General features: G+C 44.7%; 1 protein-coding gene across 1 annotated transcript; it reads right to left on the minus strand.

The window, feature by feature from the left end:
- Positions 1 to 870: 870 nt before the first annotated feature.
- LOC306924639 (guanylate-binding protein 1-like) lies at positions 871 to 8,676 on the minus strand. Its single transcript, XM_079503218.1, has 11 exons — positions 8,633 to 8,676; positions 8,356 to 8,552; positions 6,043 to 6,170; positions 5,781 to 5,890; positions 4,894 to 5,078; positions 4,546 to 4,779; positions 3,965 to 4,242; positions 2,691 to 2,900; positions 2,400 to 2,502; positions 1,420 to 1,601; positions 871 to 1,125 (listed from the first exon to the last, which is right to left on the minus strand). Exons 1-11 carry the CDS (start codon positions 8,659 to 8,661, stop codon positions 907 to 909), a joined length of 1,875 nt encoding a protein of 624 aa, XP_079359344.1. The 5' UTR covers positions 8,662 to 8,676; the 3' UTR covers positions 871 to 906.
- Between the last annotated feature and the right edge of the window lie 8,237 nt (positions 8,677 to 16,913).

Raw genomic sequence — 16,913 nt, forward strand, 5'->3', positions numbered from 1 at the left:
AACACAACAACACACCCCCACTTCTCCCCTAAACCCGCCCACTCTCTTAAGGTGAATTATGCCCCCAGAAAGTCACTACAACATCTTCATTTCCACAAGGCACCAAATCTAACAGATTACATTTTTTTCTTTTTTAATATTTTTTATCCCACAATTTTGCAACCCATTTTTCACCCAGTGTCAATTTTATAATGTAATCCTGGGCGCTACACTTCCTCTGCCAACCTGGGGGGGGGCAGTGGACTGCACCTCATGCTTCCTTTATATGCATGAGGAGTCCAAGCCGCTTCTTTTCACCTGACAGGGGGAGTTTCCCTGGACGGACGTAGTGCGTGGAAGGAACACGTTATTCCGACCAGTTACTTTCCCCTCCATCAGGCGCCCCGGCTGGCCAGGGGAAGGTAGTTTAGAGACCAGGATTTAACAGATTACATTTTTAAAAGTTTACATTTTAAATCACTCCCAGTCACAGATGATTGATTTCATGACTGATTTCACAACGTGCAAGGTTCAGGTACATTTCCATAGTATAGACAGTAGTTTATAGCTACTTAGTGCCTGTTTAGAATAGCTGTAAAAAGGCCCCCATTTGTCAGAGTTACATATAGACTACAGGCATCTAGTTATAATACATAGATTGATTATCCCATTACTTGATTAGCGCAATTCACAATAAACTGTTTAACATATGATACAGTACATTGACCAAAACTCAGGGGCACAGAGGGCATTTTATACATATTTGGGGGGTTTGCGTGTGCGAAACGTTGCATGAGGCGGGGGGAGATCCCCTTCACTTTTTGCCTCTGCGCGCCTGCCAAAACTTAAAGCTCTTACTGCACATGTTGCATAGCATTCAGACAGTTCTCTAATTAATGTATCATTAGCTGCTCTCTAGCAGCTTCTTTAAGAAATTGTACATGGTACAGGTACAGGTTGAGGTACAGGTACATTATCTAGCTTCTTCTGCATCTCCATCAAAATCATCATCATCTGATCGTTCGACCTCTCAGCCGCAATCTGTCTCGCAACGTCTTGCTGTTGCTGTCTCTCGAGAGCCGCCACCTGGTCAGCCAACCGATGTGCCTCCGCTCCACTAGCCTTTGCCGTTTGTTCGGCCAGGGCCTGAAATAACACATTGACACATTACACTCCACCATACGATATAAACACAACTTCTACAATTGGCACACCATTTCTGATTAATTTGGTGGGGGGGGGGGGGGGGGGGGGGGTGCAGTGAGGGGAAAAAAGTGGTGGGTGTTGGTGATTCAGATTTTACGGGGGCCAGTTTTGAATTGCAGCCGTAGGTGCCCTTTGAGATCGGTGTTGAAGACAGAAAGGCTTTCGATCCTTACGTATTGTCTTCAGGTTTAAAAAGCAGCAAAATGAAACCTGAAGATCTAAAAGAACACTTACAGCCATCATCTTATCATGCCTGTCGTCAGCATCTTTCTTGTCTTTGTCCACCTTCTCATTGAGCTGTTTGATGTGCTCCTCTTGGGTTTTCCTCTGCTGAGCCATCTCCACCTCCAGTGCCTTCCGTTTCTCCTCCGCGGCCAGTCTGTCTATCTCTGCCTTCTCCGATTTTGCTTTCTCCTCTGTAGGAAACCAATAAGACAGAACCATTCAACAGAAAAACACTGTCACCATCCTACAAAGTCAGGATTTTACCTCTATGTCCCATCAGCCCTGTGTTTCCTCAACCATAACCACACTCCTAACCCTAACTCTCACAGCTGGGCGATGAATTGAATTTGTAAGATCTTGATTTAGATTTTTTATTTTAGATGGAATGGAAACATCATATTTTTAAGTGCATCTGGTTAACTTTATTAGTTTTAATGGATTTTCTCATGTTGAATATCAAACCAGTAACTCCCATTTAATACTAGAACAGTCACAATTCATACAGTGCCAAATCGGTATCCCCCTACTCACACGAGGGCTTTCACCAACTAGTCGACTACTATAAACACTACTGTAGTCGAGTAAGTACACACTGCGCAGTAGTCAAACTAGTCGAGGATTTCTTTTTAAATTATGATTTAAATTATTAATCATTGTTTTTGTGTACAGCAGATATGCAGCTGTGGGACCTAAATTAATTGTTCTCAAGTAACTGTCGTCAAACAATCATATAGTAGTCAAATGTTCAGCTGTGCCTTCAGTGTGTTGGGGCGCTCAAACAGCAAACATGAGTCTTTAAATCACACCCAGGTTTGCCCCAATTATGTTATTGTGTTATTGTGTCTGAGAGTTGTTAAATGTTATTGGATGAAACAAATATGATATTAATATGATAGGGCTAAATACCTTATTCCGCATGGTATGTAAAGCACAATTCACTAGGAAATGTAATAAAGTATAAGCTTGATTGATTTACTAATTGACTTTACCTTCTGCTTTCCGCTGTGCCTTAGAGAGGCTTTTATCTGCTTCCAGTATGGACGTGACGAGGTTCGCCTTCTCATCCAGGTATGTCTTCAGCACGTCCTCAACCTGGTATCACACACGCACGCACGCACGCACGCACGCACACCCGCACACACACACACACACACACACACACACACACACACACACACACACACACACACACACACACACAGTATTAGCCTACCCTATATGGTTTAATTAATTTAACATTCTTCTGACTCAGATCAGAAGTTGGCAGGAATCAGATTTACCATGAATCCTTTGCCTTCACGTCTGTATGTACCAATCATCTCCTGGAGGTCCTGGCTGAACTTCTCGTATCCTCCAGGGACTGTGTAGAGACCAGCTCCCACGTTGTTCTCCAGGGATTTAAAGACTCGTTGGATGATTTGTTCACATGCCGTCTTGGACTCGCTGATGTTCTTCTCAGAGATCTGATCGTATTCCCCCTGAAGTAAAATCTAAAAACACAGTGGTAACAATGAACACGGTTTACTGCAGTGCAGCCCAGTATTTAATACAAATGGGAGGGGCTCCCACAGTGAAAAGACAAGAGACAGGAACTATGCATATCGAGATACAAGGGAAAGGAGTTAAACAACAACTGTATTAAACAAGGGACTTAAAAGCACAATCATTTTGAAGTTTTAGAGGATTTAAAAAAGTGTTGGATAAAGTGACACACAATATGAAAACTAGAAAAAGTGCCCTGCTGGGGCTGGGCACAGGTCTCCCCCAGGAGGATAGGAGTGTGTGTGACGTTTGGCAAAATGTTTAGTAATATATAGGAGTAATATAAAAAAGTTTGTTGAGGAAATGCAGAGCCAGATCACTCACAGCATCTCTGAGGATATAGAATTCTGGATGAGCAGGACATTTGCATCATTTTGTACGAAACGGGCCATTCCTGAAAACGTTGGAAGGCAATCTTAGCCAATCAGTGTAGAATCTGAGAAATCCAAGAGACTCGTCTTGATCACATGACTACAGAGATCATGTGTAACGATTTGGAAAATGTTTTTCCATGGCCTCTAGGGAGTGCGCATACAAAGTTGTACACAGATCGATGCAGTTATAGGTAAAAACAGGAATTGCCCTGTTATGGCGCCACCGTGAGGCTGATTTGGGGGGGAAATAGTGGCATGTCGTCCTCGGCCTAGTGGAAATTGCACACTGTGAAGCCAATCAGGATGGATGATGGGAAATGGTGCAGATCTGTGTTGATCACATGACTATAGAGATAGTGTATACCTAATTGTGTGATGTATGGATAAAATGTCTACGAGTAATCTACAGAAATGTGTTTTGCCAAAATCAGCCTCGCGTGGGCGCTATAACAGGCCGTTATGGAATATTTGGGGCAGAGGTTCGTTGTTGGCATCCAGGGAGTGTGTGTGCACAGTTTGGCATGGATCGGGCCAACCGTGCCGGAGATTAGCTGGTAACGCACGAACACACGCACGCACACACGGACGGAGTGCAAAACATACTCTCTCCCCATGCCTACGGCCTGGTGAACACATACCGAAAGCTTCTTCTGATATTCTAGGTTGTCATCTCTGAAAGAACGTTCCATGAAGAGTGCCAGGGCGTCTATCTCACTGGAAGCATGGATTGCAGACAGCTCCTCCAAGGTGTTGGTGGGGAAGCGTACTGACTCCATCCCCTTTTTATAGAGGACCCGGGCCTGCTCAACAGCTTTGGCATTCTCAACCTCAGCCAGAGCCACCACAGCATTTTCCAGACAGGGAACCTTTCCACTCTGGATGGCTTTCACGTATGTCTCTGCCAGCTGACCAAGCACTGTGGAAGATAGACCCATTCAGCAAGTGTGTTACAACTAGTCATGGTAGTTCAGAGATTGATGTTTATGCTAGAGCAGACAAAAGTCAGATGTTGCTAATTCCGATATCACCTACAACAGCAAAACAGGGGAGGCTGGCAGATATAACGAATATCATGTTATACTGTCATGAATCCACACAAAGGTACTTTTTAAATGATAATATTTTGACGTCATTTATTTCAATCCCTCAAATGCTGTTGACTGACAGAAATGCCAGACACCCAGTGAATGTAGTGTACATTTATTGAAATCCCACTTACTTCTGCCAGTGACCTTTATGCCATCCCCGACAAACTTGGTGTCAGACTTGGTGTAGATGTGTTCAGTGAACATGTTGGCCTGTTCGACAAACTCTGGATACAACTCAGCATCAGTCACTTCCTCCATTTTTTTCATTGTCTTAGCCCTGGCCGGACTCTCAAACACAAAACAATGGCGAGGGGAAAAGAATGTACGTAGGCAGGCACGGGGTTCGTTGTACTGCGGCTTCCCACCTTTGGCAACATGAAACATAACACAATACCTTTTAGTGTTAAGACCTTCTGGTGCCTATTTTAAATGATTGAAATCTCAATTATATTCAAATCATTTTAAGTAGTTCATGAAACCTTCAATCTCCTTGAGACCGTGTTCCAGGTACTCGTCTGCTGTACAGGGTTTCTCATCAATCACCAGATCGAGTGCAAAATCTCGCACAGCCCACACAAAGGAGGGAAGGTAACGTACAATCGTACGATCATCATTCTTCTCCTTGGACTTAATTTTGATATTCTTTGTCAGTTCTGTCACATAGCTGTAAGGAGTGGTGTTGAGGATGACAAACGAACCTCACACAACACTGGGTTTGTAAACCTTTTTACAGGAGGGTAGAATATTTGTAAACCTTTTTACAGAAGGGTAGATTGAGCAGGGAAAGACAGACATGCCTACATGAGATACATTTATTTAGTATTAAATATTAAATACTGAATAAATGTTTGTTAAGAGGAAACTGTCCCTGAAACACTGTTTGGAGCTAGAAAGAATCTTATTGCTGTGGCCCTCCTGGGGACTGCCCATACGTAAGTCTGACATCCCGTTAGTCCGACCTGTGGCCGTTTAAGACTGAGGTTAGGGTTAGCGACCTACATGGCCGGTTAAGACTGAGGTTAGGGTTAGTGACCTACGTGGCCGGTTAAGACTCAGGTTAGGGTAAGTGACCTACGTGGCTGGTTAAGAAGACTGAGGTTAGGGTTTATTATAGTGTTAGTAATCGGTCGGATTAACGGGAGGTCGGAACAACCAAGCTCTAAGCATGAGCGTGGTTCATTTTGTTTCTGCATTTTTATGGAGATTAAAGAAGGTTTAAGCCTTTGCCAGGGCTTTCCAGAAACAATATATACTTGAGCTTGTCCAAAGCAGTGTTTCTAAGTGAAAGCAAGCCAAATATAGGAAAATAGTCATAGATTTAATCTTGTCAAAAGAGGGAATAATGAGTGAATAATGTGAAGGATACTGAAGGTTCTCCATGGATTTATTATCAATGGTTCCCATGGTGTTGTAGACCAGGGTGCTGCTGAGCAGAACTGCCATGGCAAAGATCCAGTTGTCATTCTTCGTATCTCCCTGAAAACACAATACATTGTTTGGACGTCATCTTTTATGTAGTATTAGAATAAGTGTGGTGGGGGTGAATGTCCAACTCCACTAACCTCCAGGTTCTGACGTAAATCATTAAATGCAACGTAATTTGAACATGAAACAAAATGGCGTCTCACCTTCTCAACATCTCCCAGTCCCTCTGTGTCCAGCAGCACCAGAGTGTGGTCAGTCTTTCTGGGGTGAGGTACACACCACATCCAGATGCCCTTCGTCTTGGATTGGACGGTGGATCCCAGAGGAAATCCTTTACCGATGGAATATGGGACAATAACAAACCAAAATATAGCTGCAAGCAGCGATAGGACGGGGCCAAGCAATAAGAAAAATCACACCTGTGTGAACTGAGCGGTGCAGACCGCTCAACAACACCACTGGCTATAGTTATAGTGCTCAGTGTGACGGGCCTTTTTAGGCTGCTCAACAGAGCAGCGGTATTGCTAGCCTGGATCGTAACGGAGCGGATGGTAACTTTCGCCATGTTGTAGTGAATGATTTGTAGTCATCTGGCAGGAAACCACAAGGCGGAATCGGTACTATGAATGGATACTTCTTATTCCGCCTTGTGGTTTCCTGCCTGATGACTACAAATCAGTGACTACAACATGATGTAAATTACCATCCACTCCAGACCGGTATACACAGCGATTTTGGAACACAGACCAGGCTTTCCTCCGAGGTGGAAAGCCTGGTGACGCGAGCTTACGGTATTGCAGCTGTTCGTACCCCAAACAGACGCCAAACAGACCCACTTATTGTGCGTATTTCATATAGTCTTTTTCTTATTGCTGCATTCTTTGGCCCCTCTTATCGCTGCTTGCAGCTATATATTGTTGGCTTTTGGCCAAACGAGGCATGATGTCAAAAGTCAGAACATGAAAGTTGTTTGGCATGAGGAGACACATAATGTGTATCAAAGTGTCATTGCCGACGGTCAAACGATTCATGAGCTATGCCTGTAGAAAGTTTGCATTTTCAATTAAGTGCTATAACGCCACCCTTTGGCCAATGGCCGTGGGCTTTGCGTCATCACCATTTGGTATAGCCCTCTACCATATTGCCAAGTATTATGAAAACCGACTGCACGGTTAAGCCAGAACTGCTATTTTTGGCGGAAGGAGAAGAAAGAGAAGAAAAAAAACAGACAAATACAATAAGGGACCAAAGACCCTTAAGTCCCTTCAGGCTTGGCCCCTTAATTTCATGAAAAATATTTCAACTAGACTATCCTATACTATAGAGAACCGAAGTCCTGACGTCACTCGCTCAACCCCTGGTTCGCAGAAGTAATTTATCTATGGAGAATAACATGGGATCATTTTAAAATAATCTCATATAAGAATTGTGGTCCAAAAATAAGCAAACTGTCTTGCCGATATTGTGGGGGAGGTGTCTCTGTATTGTTTGCGACTCATTTGATACAGTCTGTTTCTAGCGAAAATATAACTAAATGCTAATTCAGTAGCAGTAACATTAGTGTTTTCTCTCAGTCAGTTGATTCTTCATATCCATGAGTGAAACGGCCAGGATGATTTGTTTATTTTTCAAACACAGTTCTTATATGAGGCGATCTAAGATCCCCCTATGGGGATTATAATACAAATAAAACACAGTTCTTATATAAGGTGATCTAAGATCCACCTATGGGGATTATAATACAAATAAAACACAGTTCTTATATGAGGCGATCTAAGATCCCCCTAAGGATTATAATACAAATAAAACTCAGTTCTTATATGAGGTGATCTAAGATCCCCCTATGGGTATTATAATACAAATAAAACTCAGTTCTTATATGAGGTGATCTAAGGTCCCCCTATGGGTATTATAATACAAATAAAACACAGTTCTTATATAAGGTGATCTAAGATCCCCCTAACGGGATTATAATACAAATTAAAAAGTACACGAACCCTGGGAACAGAGCCATCTGAACCCTGGGAACAGTGCCCTCTGAACCCTGGGAACAGTGCCCTCTGAACCCTGGGAACAGAGCCCTCTGAACCCTGGGAACAGTGCCCTCTGAACCCTGGGAACAGAGCCCTCTGAACCCTGGGAACAGTGCCCTCTGAACCCTGGGAACAGAGCCCTCTGAACCCTGGGAACAGAGCCCTCTGAACCCTGGGAACAGTGCCCTCTGAACCCTGGGAACAGTGCCCTCTGAACCCTGGGAACAGAGCCCTCTGAACCCTGGGAACAGAGCCCTCTGAACCCTGGGAACAGTGCCCTCTGCCAATATTGACGTCAGACTTCGGTGCTCTATTGATACCGAATCTTAATACCAAATTGATGTCCAAGAAAAGATAGCTTTTATCTAGTGATAATGATCTGAAGTAGGATTTTCTATTGTGTGGACTTTGGAACGCATACTGTGAGTATGTGTGTATGCCTTATAATGGAATTAGTGTATACCTTATAATGAAAATGCTCACCTTTGTTTGCCCCAGCCAGCCTGTTCATGAGGTAGGACTTCCCGGTCCGGTACATGCCCACTACTGACACCACCACCACTTTCTGCTCGATCTGCAGTAACATCTCCAGGGCATCGGAAACCATCCGGAGACTCCCTTCACTGTCACTCTCTATCAGACATACTGGCTTCTCCATGCTGCAGGCTGCCATGATACTGCTATAGTGGAGAAAACACAAACACCACATCCTTCATGCTGCAGGCTGCCATGATACTGCTATAGTGGAGAAAACACACACAACACATCCTCCATGCTGCAGGCTGCCATGATACTGTTATAGTGGAGAAAACACACACAACACATCCTCCATGCTGCAGGCTGCCATGATACTACTAGTGGAGAAAACACACACAACACATCCTCCATGCTGCAGGCTGCCATGATACTACTAGTGGAGAAAACACACACAACACATCCTCCATGCTGCAGGCTGCCATGATACTACTAGTGGAGAAAACACACACAACACATCCTCCATGCTGCAGGCTGCCATGACACTACTAGTGGAGAAAACACACACAACACATCCTCCATGCTGCCATGATACTGTTATAGTGGAGAAAACACACACAACACATCCTCCATGCTGCCATGATACTGTTATAGTGGAGAAAACACACACAACACATCCTCCATGCTGCCATGATACTGTTATAGTGGAGAAAACACACACAACACATCCTCCATGCTGCAGGCTGCCATGATACTACTATAGTGGAGAAAACACACACAACACATCCTCCATGCTGCAGGCTGCCATGATACTACTAGTGGAGAAAACACACACAACACATCCTCCATGCTGCAGGCTGCCATGATACTACTAGTGGAGAAAACACACACAACACATCCTTCATGCTGCAGGCTGCCATGATACTGTTATAGTGGAGAAAACACACACAACACATCCTCCATGCTGCAGGCTGCCATGATACTACTAGTGGAGAAAACACACACAACACATCCTCCATGCTGCAGGCTGCCATGATACTACTAGTGGAGAAAACACACACAACACATCCTCCATGCTGCAGGCTGCCATGATACTACTAGTGGAGAAAACACACACAACACATCCTCCATGCTGCAGGCTGCCATGATACTGTTATAGTGGAGAAAACACACACAACACATCCTCCATGCTGCAGGCTGCCATGATACTGTTATAGTGGAGAAAACACAAACAACTGCAGAGAGACATGTGGACAATAATGTACAATGCTACCTACATAATTGATTATGGTATACCGGTATGTGTATAAACAAATTTTTTGATATTACTCTAATCTCACAAATCGTTACACAGTATCTCTATGGTCATGTGCTCAAGTCGGATCTGTCCGATATTTCATATTCCATCCTAATTGGCTATAATTGGCTTTCACAGTTTGCAAGATTTCCCCGTTTTGAACAAAAGCCTCAAATCATGAACGCAGAGTGCAATTTACGTGAAATCTTTCACACATTTTCTTACTAGGCTGAGGAATATATCCCACCCTTTTCACATTGGCCTGTTAGAGCGCCACCAACAGGTTGATTTTTGCAAAACACATTTTTGGAACAAGCCTCAAATCATCCAATTGCCATCAAAGGCGTATGAAGAAATGGCACCCTTTTCACATTGGCATTATTATAGTGCCACCAGGAGGCCACAACCTGACCTGCCCTGGTGGAGACCTGTGCCCAGAGGGGCACTTTATCTAGTTCATAATGTATTTGTTTGTCCCAGGGAAACACAACAGTTATCTTTTGGGTCTTGAGAGAAAACGTACGGGTCTAGTACTGCTGTTAGCAGGGGTTAGGTCTAGTGGTATCACTGCCCCCTGCTGTTAGCAGGGGGTAGGTCTACTGGAATCACTGCCCTATACTGTTAGCAGGGGGCAGGTCTAGTGGAATCACTGCTGTTAGTGTTAGCAGGGGGCAGGTCTAGTGGAATCACTGCCCTATACTGTTATCAGGGGGCAGGTCTAGTGGAATCACTGCTGTTAGTGTTAGCAGGGGGTAGGTGCTAAGACTGGGACTTACATTTTTAAATGATCAACACGTTTTCAAAGCACTGTACAAAAACAGTGAATGTGTCCAACAGACCTGGACGATTCACTAGAGATATTAGATAACAAATCACCTCTGTAATTATTACAAATTATCAGAGGTTCCAAACAGTGGTGTAACTATAGTAACTATAAGTAGGCCTACATTTACATATTTTATGTTTACTTTACGTTATTTGCAATTGCCAATTCTTTATACTTCTATTCTCTAATCTCAGAGGCAATGTTGTACTTTTGCTCCACTACAAGCGGTGAGCCGCAGCCAAGGAGCGGTGAGCCGCAGCCAAGGAGCGGTGAGCTGCAGCCAAGGAGCGGTGAGCTGCAGCCAAGGAGCGGTGAGCCGCAGCCAAGGAGCAGTGAGCCGCAGCCAAGGAGCGGTGAGCCGCAGCCAAGGAGCGGTGAGCCGCAGCCAAGGAGCGGTGAGCCGCAGCCAAGGAGCGGTGAGCCGCAGCCAAGGAGCGGTGAGCCGCAGCCAAGGAGCGGTGAGCCGCAGCCAAGGAGCGGTGAGCCGCAGCCAAGGAGCGGTGAGCCGCAGCCAAGGAGCGGTGAGCCGCAGCCAAGGAGCGGTGAGCCGCAGCCAAGGAGCGGTGAGCCGCAGCCAAGGAGCGGTGAGCCGCAGCCAAGGAGCGGTGAGCAGCAGCCAAGGAGCGGTGAGCCGCAGCCAAGGAGCGGTGAGCTGCAGCCAAGGAGCGGTGAGCTGCAGCCAAGGAGCGGTGAGCCGCAGCCAAGGAGCGGTGAGCCGCAGCCAAGGAGCGGTGAGCCGCAGCCAAGGAGAGCAGCTGTGCCTCGCTCGGGAATCATTTGATTAGTAGATTTGACCCCCCAATCCAACCCTTTGATGCTGAGTGCCAAGCAGGGAGGCAATGGGTCCCATTTTTACAGTCTTTGGTGTAACCCGGCCGGGGATCGAACCCCGACCTCCTACTCTAACCACAAGGCCACTGTCTGGTCAGATGTGTTCTTTTCGGCAAGCGACACCATCGTACAACAGAGTATAAAATACCTCCCCAGACATGGTTCCACCTGTACAAACCCCATTCATCACACAGACATGATTCCACCTGTACAACCACCATTCAACACACAGACATGGTTCCACCTGTACAACCACCATTCAACACACAGACATGGTTCCACCTGTACAAACCCCATTCAACACACAGACATGGTTCCACCTGTACAACCCCCATTCAACACACAGACATGGTTCCACCTGTACAACCCCCATTCAACACACAGACATGGTTCCACCTGTACAAACCCCATTCAACACACAGACATGGTTCCACCTGTACAAACCCCATTCAACACATAGACATGGTTCCACCTGTACAAAACCCATTCAACACATAGACATGGTTCCACCTGTACAAACCCCATTCAACACATAGACATGGTTCCACCTGTACAAACCCCATTCAACACACAGACATGGTTCCACCTGTACAAACCCCATTCAACACATGGTTCCACCTGTACAACCCCCATTCAACACACAGACATGGTTCCACCTGTACAAACCCCATTCAACACACAGACATGGTTCCACCTGTACAAACCCCATTCAACACACAGACATGGTTCCACCTGTACAAACCCCATTCAACACACAGACATGGTTCCACCTGTACAAACCCCATTCAACACATAGACATGGTTCCACCTGTACAAACCCCATTCAAAACACAGACATGGTTTGATTGATTGATTGATTGATTGAAAAATGTATTAACAGTTTGCAGAATTACAGTACATTTCAAGCACAAACTCAATACAAAGGCTGTTAACTGTGAGTGGACGACCCAATTAAGCATTACACTTGTTTCCAATAGGGTCCACAATGTTCCACCTGTACAAACCCCATTCAACACACAGACATGGTTCCACCTGTACAAACCCCATTCAACACACAGACATGGTTCCACCTGTACAAACCCCATTCAACACACAGACATGGTTCCACCTGTACAAACCCCATTCATCACACATAGACATGGTTCCACCTGTACAACCCCCATTCATCACAGAGACATGGTTCCACCTGTACAAACCCCATTCAACACACAGACATGGTTCCACCTGTACAAACCCCATTCATCACACATAGACATGGTTCCACCTGTACAACCCCCATTCATCACAGAGACATGGTTCCACATGTACAAACCCCATTCATCACACAGACATGGTTCCACCTGTACAAACCCCATTCAACACACAGACATGGTTCCACCTGTACAAACCCCATTCAACACAGACATGGTTCCACCTGTACAAACCCCATTCAACACACAGACATGGTTCCACCTGTACAAACCCCATTCAACACACAGACATGGTTCCACCTGTACAAACCCCATTCAACACACAGACATGGTTCCACCTGTACAAACCCCATTCAACACACAGACATGGTTCCACCTGTACAAACCCCATTCAACACACAGACATGGTTCCACCTGTACAAACCCCATTCAACACACAGACATGGTTCCACCTGTACAAACCCCATTCAACACACAGACATGGTTCCACCTGTACAAACCCCATTCAACACATAGACATGGTTCCACCTGTACAAACCCCATTCAACACACAGACATGGTTCCACCTGTACAACCCCCATTCAACACACAGACATGGTTCCACCTGTACAAACCCCATTCAACACACAGACATGGTTCCACCTGTACAAACCCCATTCAACACACAGACATGGTTCCACCTGTACAACCCCCATTCATCACACAGACATGGTTCCACCTGTACAAACCCCATTCAACACACAGACATGGTTCCACCTGTACAACCCCCATTCATCACACAGACATGGTTCCACCTGTACAAACCCCATTCAACACACAGACATGGTTCCACCTGTACAACCCCCATTCAACACACAGACATGGTTCCACCTGTACAAACCCCATTCAACACACAGACATGGTTCCACCTGTACAACCCCCATTCAACACACAGACATGGTTCCACCTGTACAAACCCCATTCAACACACAGACATGGTTCCACCTGTACAACCCCCATTCAACACACAGACATGGTTCCACCTGTACAAACCCCATTCAACACACAGACATGGTTCCATTTCATTACGTCAGACCACAGCTGATCAGTCTATATAAGACCCTACACCACTCAGTTCACACGGGTGTGATTTTTTGAGTGGTGTAAACCACTCCTACAACTGGCTTTGTTAGTTTGTCTGTCTGTCTGTTCGTACCAAAAAATGAGCATGGTCACCCAGTTCACATGGGTGTGATTTTTTATTTTATTTTTGTTGTTGCTGCGCAGCAGTTGAGGAGAACGCAACTATGCATTCCTTTAAGCAACACGTCTGCAGCTGCATCCATATGTTTAGAATTTGCATCAATGATCAAAGCCCAATAATACAAAATACATTTTATTTTGTAAACAACGACACTGAAGGAGCAGCAGTGCTGTCGGCTGCTATGCTATCGGCTAGTCCCAACTCTCAAGTGTCTGCAGCAGCCTGTCACAAGTCCCGTAATGAACTGATACGGGACACACGTTGTTCCGTATTTTAATGGAATAAATACAGTATGAATGACGGCGGGATTTATTTGACAACGCTGTCCTGCTTTCTTCACGAGAAGAGAAGAGCGCTCACAGCAGCCTCAGAACAGAGCGGACCTGTGGCAGTCAGTTCACTTTATGGCATGAGTGAGAGTTGCCAATTTGTGAGAGAAATAAGCATTCAGGTCTATGAAAACAAACCAAAAAGAAGCAACTAATGGGCTATTTGAAAATAGCCAATCTACATGCTCACAACGCGTTGCGTTGATCTGCTGTTTTCAAAACAATCATGGGATTATATTATTATTATTATTTTCTTTTACAAAATGTGGAATATTCTTTGAAACATTTTACCAACAACACAAATCTTGTATGGGGGTTCCTGGCATAGATATATAGATCTAGGTTGTAGTTGGACAAATACATTAATCTGGAGGTCCTTAAAAACAAGCCCCCAAAAAAACGCAACCTGCAAGTTGTAGTTCCAGGCTGCAACTACAATTTTTTACAAACAACCTTACAGAAAAACAATCCCAAAGTCGCTTATAATAAAACGGCATGGCAACACTGTCTTTGAGTGTGAGCAATGAGATGCGAACCTGGGGTCTGGGAGGCTCAGAGCTGCAGCCATTGGCTCATGATACGAGCACACGACCAATGGGACAGAGCATTCAGTGTTGCTAAGATACCCTCCCCCTTCACCCCACACCCTTGGACGATGGGGTCTAGCCGCAGGCTCTAACTAACTGCAGCCAGGGCATGCATGTGAGGAGCGGCGCTGACAGGCGCAACACAGCAGTGTCACACAGACAAACACGTACCTCTCCCATTTGGAAAACATTTGAAACAGTAAAGTTTATAACGTTTTATAATAAGCCATTACAAAATAAAAAAAAATAAAAACGATTTTTGAGTCGCGGAAGGCATGAGTCGAAAATCGAGTCGATTTTCAACTTTTTTCAACATCCCTATGTACAACCCCCATTCAACACATATACATGATTCCACCTGTACAACCCCCATTCAACACACAGACATGTAAAGTACATCGATCATACCGATAAAACATGCTAAACTACACATAATTCACAATATGTGCCCCATTTGACTGCAGTGTTTATGACAGGAAGACTAGAATGAAATACAGAAAATGTGCTCTCGAATACCCCAAACGTCTCTGAGCGCCTCGTACACCGCCCCTCCAACCACTAATCTATAGTGTAAGTATTTTAATTCACCACCAGGTCTTACCTACTGTGACTGAGACGTGGAGTGTTGAGACTCAGGAGCCTTTTAGGTTCTTCAATGGAGTGTTGAGACTCAGGAGCCTTTTAGGTTCTTCAATGGAGTGTTGAGACTCAGGAGCCTTTTAGGTTCTTCAAGTGGGGAGATGCGTTGGATAAGGCTTCATATATACTGCACGGTACACACATGTGTTATCAGTGGGTGTGTTGCAGACTTGCAGGTGGAGTCATTCATGAGCAAACAAATGATGACTTTTCATTGTGAAGTGCTGAGTGCAACAATTCAGGTAATTTAAGTTTCAGTTTGACGAGATCAATCTGTCCTTGTCATAAAAAACAATTAATCTTGAGCAACACCTCCCATCCCGCCCCACTATAGCAGGACACCCACACGCTTGACGGGAAATGTCTCTCTGTGGCCAACCGGTGGATGGCCTTGGATGAATATTAACTAATGATAACACACATTATAATGCAGAGAGGAAAATATGATCTATAAAATCAAAGTCCACTGGCTGGGAGCCGATCAGGCCATGCATGTATCAGACGAGGTCCGTTGACAGGAATTACGGGTGGTGTGGGACAGTACTTGTTGTGATATTAGCCCATGCACAGTACATCTTAGTCTATGTACTTGAACTTGAGATACAGTGTACTTGATATGTATTGTGTACTGCCGGTACTGTAGCATTCTTTATAGATAGGCTACGAGAGACATCTAGGCGACAGCAAGGTCAGCCTTGCTGCAGTAGGCACGTTCTTCTGTCTCATATCTTATTGTTACGTCATTATGATCCAGCACTATATATGTTTCATGTTTGTGTAATAAACTTTGTGAACCTTAGCGTGATACTGTCTCGTGTCTCGTTAATTTGTTCTCCCGGGTACCCGCGGCCGCCGCCGCAGTCGCCGTACCAAAGTAATACTTCAACAGGATTGTCACACACCACCCAGCCTGCACACACTACCTGTCTGTCAACCCAGACGAGGGTCCCGTATTTAGATTACAACAATTGGTGCTCAGAAGTGAGATACCAGCAAGAGGTGAGTCACTTTATGTTTTATTCTTTCTTGAGAATAAGTGCCTCTCCTCTTGCCTGGTAAATCTCCATGTTAGGTTGTATGCAAGGTTTATCTTAGTTAAACCTTGTCTTTTTTGGTCCCACATCTTTTTTACGCTTCCAAATTTTACTGACATAGACCCTGTTTAGTTAGGTTGTTTCAAAAGTGACTGTTGTTTTTGTTTAGTTGACTTGACAGAGTTTAGAGATTAAGACTGCTTTGTGTTTCAAGCAGCGAATATGGTTAGAGTCCATATTTAAGCCTAACGATTGGTTCGTTAGCAGAAGACTGCTCTGTGTTTCAAGCAGCGATATGGTTTAAGTCCATATTTAAGCCTAACGATTGGTTCGTTAGCTGGACAGATTTATTCTGTTGATTCGTACACTGTTTATTGATAGGTGACAGTGGCCTAGTGGTGTCTCCCATGCTAGGCACAACAGCTGTGTGTTCCCCTGTTGTTTTTGTTCTGTTGGATGTTGTCCAACAGGGTATGATTTGTGACATCACGTCATACTGAGCCTGTGGTGGTGCTTTTTTCCCACAGCATACATTCATTGTATTTTGCCTTGTTTCACTCTGGTCATTTGTCCTAAAAGTCACTGCTAGAT

This window comes from Electrona antarctica, assembly GCF_951216825.1.
Source record: "Electrona antarctica genome assembly, chromosome: 6".
NCBI classification, from domain to species: domain Eukaryota; kingdom Metazoa; phylum Chordata; class Actinopteri; order Myctophiformes; family Myctophidae; genus Electrona; species Electrona antarctica.